Source organism: Thunnus maccoyii, chromosome 11 (genome assembly GCF_910596095.1).
Source record: "Thunnus maccoyii chromosome 11, fThuMac1.1, whole genome shotgun sequence".
Lineage (NCBI taxonomy): Eukaryota > Metazoa > Chordata > Actinopteri > Scombriformes > Scombridae > Thunnus > Thunnus maccoyii.
Genome location: NC_056543.1, coordinates 21,685,551 through 21,694,194, shown reverse-complemented (window position 1 = coordinate 21,694,194; position 8,644 = coordinate 21,685,551). Strand labels below are relative to the sequence as shown.

Sequence of the window (8,644 nt, the reverse complement as noted above, 5' to 3'; positions counted from 1 at the left end):
GGGGCGGTGCTTACATGGGCTCTCTGCCATCATTGGTCCGCCTGGACTGAACCCCGATATGATTGGTTTAGATGGGATTATTACTTTTCTAAACACAGCGTATTCTAGCTGGGCGGAGACGAATTATCTCTACAGCTCAAATTTGTAAAAAATTAATCATATTTCAGGTGTAATTTTTACATTATGAACACAGTTTACAGTTGCTTGTTAAAGATAACAAACAGTTACATACAGTTTGAATGTAAAGATCCAAAAAGAAAATACATTTTGTTGCAAATGTTATGATTTTAATGGGAACATTTTTTTTTTGATTCACAGAAGAATAGCCTACACGTTGACTCTATTTCTTTGTGACTTTTAACAATTTTACTCTTGTGAAGAACTTTGTGACCTTGCTCTGTGAAAGGTGTGAAACACATATAATAAAATATTTATCTATTGTAAGACCACAAGGCAAGCAAAGAAAATTTTAAGATACAAGTATAATTACTACTTCAAAATCCTTAAAATTACATCTCTTCCTTCTCTCTCAGTAAAAATTCCATAACCTGTGAATATGCAAATAGGCCTCCTCAAAAGATGTCTCCTACTTCACTGTAAAGTCCATTGTCAGTGAATGTGCACTTGAGGCTTCAAGTCTCCACATGACACTTGTGTAAATTAAACATTGGATCAGAATTGACCATTGACTACTGAAACTATAGATGAATGTGAAAACAGTCCTCCAGTGTCAAACTCTGCACATACATCATTCTGCACAGTGCAACTCAGACATCCAACTGGTGCCATAGACTGTATGTAAAGATGGATGACATGACAGCTCCCCAAAAGTGAAGCTAAAATATCTCAGTCGCCCCCTGGTGGCTGGCTGGTCATAAGCCCCGCCCCCTCAATGTTATCGGATGGGACACGAGCCAAACTAAAAAAAAATCAAAGTCCACTTCAAATACATTTTTCCCAAAGACGGTTTCTGTCACTTTAGGTAGTTATTATTAGGCTGATGTTTGTTCAAGTGCTCATTTTTCTGATCATTTTGTTTTTAATTAGTTATTTGATTTTATAAAAAGGGTGTGTAACGTCATGATTGACAGCTGTGACAGCCGCTCTCAAACCTCCGTCGGACGGCGGGACGCAGAGGGCGCGTGTCTCTCCGGTCGTGGTCTAGAGATGGTAACCATAGACTGTATGATGGTAACCCTAGATTTGCAAATCATTATCTTGTCAAATTGAGAAAGGATGTAGGCCTATCAGTGTAAACTGGTAATTCTGTGATTTACTCCCAGAAACTCTTCTCGATTTGCTTTGGTACCGTGTCCAAACCAAAAGGCCGAAGTACTTGAGTAGATTTATTATTGATCTCTGATTTCATTTTATGCCTTTAGAAAAGATTTTGTTTGGTTTCAATAAACGTAATGGCGATAAAAATTAAAGAACATATTATTACTCTAATCATTCTTTTAGCAAAGTTTCATATCCACAAATCCACATTTAATAACTCCAAACCCTTATTTATTTAATTATTTAAAATGAAACCAAGTAATACATGAAAATTATTTTCTCCTCCAAAAACAAGACAATATGTTTGTGCATCTCCTTTAAATGAATGAATAATGTGTTCTGGCTTTGTATATGTGTACTGTCACCTGGCATTTTGTTTATCTTGTTTATTTTATTGTGATTGATTGATTTCACTTGAATGTTTTCTGTATTCTTATTTCGTATTATAAGGGAAGTCAGAAGAAAAAAGTTTCACTTCGACATAGCGGTGGGAGACACGTCGTCCATCTTTATATACAGTCTCTGTTAGGAACAAGAAGAAAAACACATTTTTTACTCGACTTTAAGTCTTTGGGGACAAAACAGCAGTCACTGTCGACCATCTGCCTGGTTTTCAAACTTTGAGTTAAACTGCTGCTTAAACACTGCTGGATCCAGCATGACTGTACCAGGTGAGTCATGTCCCAGTCCACCATAATGTACTAGGTCAATGGGATTCAGTTTTATCTATATTCTTTAACAGTGTTCTTTATGTTAAATGTTTATATATATATATATGTATGTATGTATGTGTATATGTATATGTGTGTGTGTGTATGTATATATATATATATGTGTGTGTATATATATATATATATATATATATATATATATATATATATATATATATATATATATATATATATATATATATATACATATATATATATATACATATATATATATATATATATATATATATATATATATATATATATATATATATATGCACCACTAAAAAACACCAACTGCCTTATACTAAGATGGGTCCTTCCTTAATACCAGAAGAGGGTTCCTATCAAATTGGGCTTTACATTTTACATCCCTCTTTTAATCCCTGCACTGGTCACTTTCATATATTTCATCATGGACTTAACATTGTACATCGCATTCAACCTCCACTGTAATTACTTATGTACGTCGCATTTAATTGTTACTCTTGTCATCTTCATATATTTTATACTTTTCATTTATTCGTCCTTAGCACAGTCTATACTTCCTTTGTACAGTCAATATTTCATTTCAAGTTTTATATACCATTTCAAGACTATTACTATTCCAATTTTTTAAAATTTTCATTTAATTTTAGTCCTATTTTGTTTACTTCATCATTATTATTCCATTATTTCATTTTTATTCTTCTATGTTGCTTGTGGGAGCAAACGAGACTCACTCTTTACATGCCGCGTTACTTGGCTGATAGATGCTGATTCTGATGTGCCACACTCCGCCCCTCTGACAGCTCATTCGTCTTAATAAAGCGAGCGCACCCAATCGTTCTGTGAAAACACGTTGTTTCTCGCGTTGTTTGGACACAGCTGACCGTTTGTCTGCTAAAGGAAAAAAAAAAACATAAACCAGGCTAGGCTAGCAGGACGGATAGTTATCGGCGCACAGAGCGGGAGTACAGTCCGTGTAAAGTCGGGAGGACAGCAGCGAGTCTTTCACTTCCAGCCATGCAAACCATGAGGGTCGTAGCCAGCTAACGGTAGCCCCGTCCCGGCTGGCAGGGACTGATCTCGATGGCGAAACCGAAGCGTCGGTAGATAAAAAAGGCGACATCAACAGGAACACGGTTAGCTTAGTTTCAATGTTATTGTCAATTAAGAACCACACTCGGTCACAATGTCTTGCTCTGGCAACCTGGTTTGGGATGTAAACAGACGCTTAATTGGATACAGCGACCCTAACGCCATCAGGACCAACTATTTAGGTAAGAACAACACAAGCCTTGTCTTTTAACACTGTGTGTGTGTGTGTGTGTGCGTGCAGCAGTAACCTCACTGCAGACATTGAGCCTTTAAAGGTGCTATATGATCATAAATCAGCTGGCAGATGATACCGCATCTCCCTCAAGAGGTCACAACAGATCCCTCTGCTAATCAAGAGGAGAGATGAGTTTTCTAAAGCGACTGGACGATATGGACATAATCAAATTTCACAATATTTTTGACCAGATATTGATATTGCAACAGTATTGAAGGGATGATTACCGGTGCTTTCACAAAATATTTAGACAATGAGAGTTTTGATAAATAATCATCAGTAATGTGGACATAATGGCTAAGTGGGTAAAAGCAAATAATAGATTAGCTGGAACAGTCTGGTGTAAGTTTAGAAAATGACATCACTTCACTGTAACGCAGCATTTAAAATCAGGAAAAGAAGACACTTATGCCATATCATGATATTAAGATATCTAATATATAAGACGATATCTAGTCTCATATCACAATATCAATATAATATCGATATATTGCCCAACCCTAGTCTGGATTACACCTACATTTAAAAAAAAAAGAAAAAGAAAAGTGAACTAATTGCTCTACATGACCACCTGCTAATAGACTTATATGAGAATCCAGTTAGCAATGAAGAGACATACTCAGGAGTGGTTATAACAAAAGATTGTAAAACTAGAGAAGAAGTAAATATTGTGACTTATATAAAGAAAAGTGAGTCTATACTTACAGAGGGATTTATCAATCTTCAGACGTATGTTGATTAAAAAAATTGAAACACTATCTAGAATTATGTACTCAGCTCTTTCACTTGCCATTCCTGACAATTTAATACAATCAATTGATCAAACCAATTTCAACTTTATTTGGAAAAAAACCCATTATCTTAAAAAGGGAATGTGATAAAATTGTCAGCAGAAGACGGTTTAAATGTGATTGACTATGAGGCAATGAGTGGTTTGATAAAACTCAAACGGTTTAATTCATAGAACAATTCATATAAAATAATGATGGATTCTAATTTAATATTCCTTCTAAAATATTTGATGGTGTGGTGGGATAGATTTTCTATATTGCTGAACTACCCAATAAGCTGTATAAATTTCATCAGCAGGTTCTCTTATACCGGAAACTGAAGCACAGTTTCACTCCACACAGCTCTCTGAACTGGAATAACAGACGTATCTTGTTTAAAAGAAAATCTTTATGTTCCTGTGATTATGTGGAGAGACGTATTAGATCTGTTTTATATTTGATGGATTCAAGAGGGAATCTTCTCGAGTATTCATAAATTCAATGTGCAGCATACAAAAAAAACAATACACAGTGGTTATCAAGGCAGTTCCACAAGTAATGGTGAATATGGTGAAAGACATGTTGCCTCATGATGTGTTATTTACCACAGATGTCTTCATTTTATATAGATGAACAAACTCTTCCCTTTACAATTAAAAATAAATAGTCTATTATAAGATTATAATCAGAATTAGAACCAGATACTATTTCACCGAAAGCTAAATAAACTAATTTTAAAATGATAAATGATATTTATCCTTGTAATGAGTTTCTGAGATAAAAACAACTGTATGTTTTGTAATTCTGATATGGAAACTTTAGAAGAAACTTTTGTTCTTTGCTCGTAATTATATTAGATCTTTTTGGGAATCATTTCAAAATTTGATATCTGAAAAGGACTTTCAGTTGCCTAAATTAGAATATTATGATATTAAATTTGGATTTATAATGCAGGATAAGAAATGAAAGTGATGTACAATAGCCTGATTATTATGGCTGAACAATTTATCCACAGATGCAGATTTACCAATGTACTAACTCTACTAATTGTTCTTGGTCTTTATGAATGAATTAATACATTTCAAGAAAGCACTGAAATGTATAAAAACCAAACAAGCCTTTGATATTTACAAAAACATTCAAATATTGATTTCTGATTAGACCTCTGACTCTTTGATTTTATTTTTGTCTTTATTTCTACTGCTTTGTGTAATACTACAAAAAAACTGTAATAGCTCAGTCTGTGATTTGTCCTGTTTGTACTATATCACCAACTTATTATTGTAATGGCCAGACAAGGTATTAAAAAAAAAAACCTCCCTGCAGGCTGTTTGTGTTGCTGATGGTTTGACAGCTGCACACAAACACGTCTGTTCCCCCAAAGACATCATCTGCTGTCAGACTCGTCCTGTGTGTGATTACAGCCTGTTAACTCAAATTATTTATGTGAGAGTCAACGACGCTGCTGGATAGATGAGATCAAGTTGTGTTTTATCCTCATCAGTGCAGCCCTGTTACGTTAGAGCCACAGCAAACTCATATTTATATTGTCTTTCATCATTCATATTTATCTTATCTTACGTATCACTATATTTGCTGCATTGCAGACATCATAATGATACAGGAGATTCTGCCGTCGATGATGTGCAGCACAGCAGCCATCTATAAGCAGTGGTAGGCAAATAGCGGCCCGTAGACTAAAATCTGGCTCTGCAGCAAAAATATTTGGTCCCTTGGTGAAAGTTTTGACTTTCATAGTTTACATCAAAACTAACAATTTTTCTACAAATCTACTGTAGATAACAGGATAAACACACGGCTCGTGTAAATCCTAATCAATAATAGTAATAATAATAATACATTTAGCTAATTTGTGCTGCACTTTTCATTCACAGTGGATCTCAAAGTGCTACAGTGTTAAAAACATGTAACATAAATAAAATCATAGGAGTTAAGATGGAAAAGCCTTCCTGAATAGAAAGGTTTTTGGGCCCTTTTTAAAAGAGTCTGGGGTCTGTGCCGCCCTTGGATGGTTAGGAAGGTTGTTCCACAAGCCTGGTGCACCAGAACAGAAGGTCCCCCCCCCCCCCATGGTGCGGAGCTTAGTCCTGGGGGCCCAGAGGTACTGTAATATAACCTTGTTACTATCTAATCCTGCCCCCACACGAGGAGAGGCATTAAAACTATGGTTGCACCATGTTATTTGAATAGTGTTGAGATTAAGTCTAATAAACCAGAAATTGAAGCCTTTATTTTTGTGATCATAACAGATTTGTTCTTCACAAACACAAATGCGCGGCAGTCAAACAGAAATGTTGTGTTAATGCCATCCTCAGCCTCACCCCTCAGATACAGTCCTTAACAGTGTTATAAATCTGGCCCACGGTCAAACCTAATGGCTGACGACTGATCTATTGGCTGCATCACTGTAATAAGTAAGTGAAATATTAAAGTATTTCACATAAATGGCAAAAATAATTCAGTTAAAAAGCAGGGATCAATCAAGTTATGTATTGATTAATTGCCTAGTGCATTATGAAGTGTTTGCAGTTTTGCAGGATTTTGTTGGTAAAACAAAGTTCTTAAACCCTCTTAAATAAACACGCTCACAGCAACAAATACACCTGCTTCATATATTCAACTGTGAAACAACCATAAACTGTCAATAGCAAGGCTGCAACTAACCATGATTGTCATTATTGATTAATCTGTCGATTACTTTCTTGATTAATTGATTAGTCATTTGGTCTATAAATGTTCAAATGTCTCGTTTTTGTCCAAACGACTCAACGATAATCAGTTTACTGTCATAGAAGACTGAAGAAACCAGGAAATATTCACATTTGCAAAGCTGTAATCAGCGAGAATTTGGACATTTTATTCTTAAAAAATGTCCCAAAACTATTAATCGATTATCAAAATAGTTTAAAATAGCAAATTAATTTAATAATTTGCAACTAAACTACTAATTGACTTATGGTTGCATTTCTAGTCAATAGTCTGAACTACCAGAAATGAACAGTTGTAAAGGTACCAATGTTGTAAAGTAAGTAAAGACTTCTGCCTCATTAAATTCAAACCTTTTAATCTGTGAAAATTATATTTCTCTTGATATATTGTAACACTGATTATGTCCCACAAATTACACGAGAGCAATTACAGAGCACTTGCCAATACACTAAATTCCTTGAAAGATTCACAGCTGTGTGATGCTGTTTTAAAAAAAAATTAGATAGTTTTTAAAAATTCATGTTGCATTTCCCTTGTATGATTTGATAAGCTTAACCAGGGCAAAGCTAGTCTCAAGTTTCCCTCCAGCAACAGTCCTCATCATCATTATATCAGCACGTCTTCACGGGGAAAATGTCAGATTTATGTCTCTCGATGGCCGTGCGTCTCTGTGTGTCGGTTGTGAGTGAACAGCCTGGAAGAACAACAGTGATCGCGGTGCAAACAGAGGAAAAGCTGCTGGCACACTGAGAGACAGAGGCAGTTTTTATAAGACGTGTGTGTGCTGTTGCCTGTCAAACAGTCAGCACCTGACAGTGGTTGAATGGAGATTTATGGGCCTGTAGAGGTGGGGCAGGTGCCACAGAGGTTTAGTCAGTGCTGTATTTAGCTTGACTGAGATATGGTGGGTCAGAGCTCTTGTAGGATATATTTAGCTTCAAAAGAGGGGTGGGGGCAGCAACTTGTGGTCCACGTTAAATTCCGACAGAGAAACCTCTGGGGAGGATAGAAGAAATTTCCTGTGTATCGCCGGCCTTTCCCTGATCCTCAGAATGATTTAAATGTCAGTATTGTCATTGCTTCTGGTTTTACGTGGTGGTAAGAGACTCTAAAAAGTAAAGTGACTCTAATTGGCAAAAATAAGACAAAGACAGTAAAGTTAAGACGTTGTTGTATGTTTGTACTGGAAATAAAACTAAACAACTAAATGAATGTGATCATTCACCTCCAGTCCCGGAAGATTTATACATTTCAATGTATTTTTTTGTAATTTACAGTATACAATAACTGAACTGATAACAGAATGAATGAATGAATGAATGTTTTTATTATTGCATCATACATACGATTTTATGTTCAATCTGCAAGACACCATAAATTCAGACAAACCAGGACCAGAGTACATCGTTTACATTGTCAAACAGTAGGGAAAGAAAATGAAGAATAAAGAAATAAAGAAACAACTAAAGCATCTTCATATCTTCACACCATCATTAATGGTGCAGAACTTCTCATTTACTGTCAGAAGCTTAATATGAAAAATCTAGATCAATTATAATTAAACAATCTACCTTGCCTTCTTTTTCAGGCTTTGGAGATAAAGTTAGCAAACTTAAACACATCAAAATTAAACAACCATAACAGTTTTTACTAGCGTTGAACGATATTATCGGCACGTCATCGGTATCGGCCGATATAAGCTCTAAAATGAAATATCGGCATCGGCCGAAATGAACATTTTCTGCCGATTATGAGAGGCCGATTTGTTGTCTTCTCCTCGGCCACATAACTGTGCCCTCCATGGACTGTTTCACCCTGACGGTCCCGCTGCTTCCTCCGCA

General features: G+C 35.7%; 1 protein-coding gene across 4 annotated transcripts in view; it reads left to right on the top strand.

Moving 5' to 3' along the window:
• Nucleotides 1-2,838: 2,838 nt before the first annotated feature.
• Nucleotides 2,839-8,644, top strand: part of dcaf6 (ddb1 and cul4 associated factor 6) — a 32,852-nt gene continuing 27,046 nt past the window's right edge. For 2 of the 4 annotated variants that reach the window (XM_042426092.1, XM_042426091.1), the window contains exon 1: nucleotides 2,839-3,250. In XM_042426092.1, the coding sequence (XP_042282026.1) occupies nucleotides 3,163-3,250 (88 nt within the window). In that variant the 5' untranslated portion in view covers nucleotides 2,839-3,162. The remainder of the gene's footprint in view (nucleotides 3,251-8,644) is intronic. The other 2 variants (XM_042426094.1, XM_042426093.1) reach the window with 1 other exon arrangement.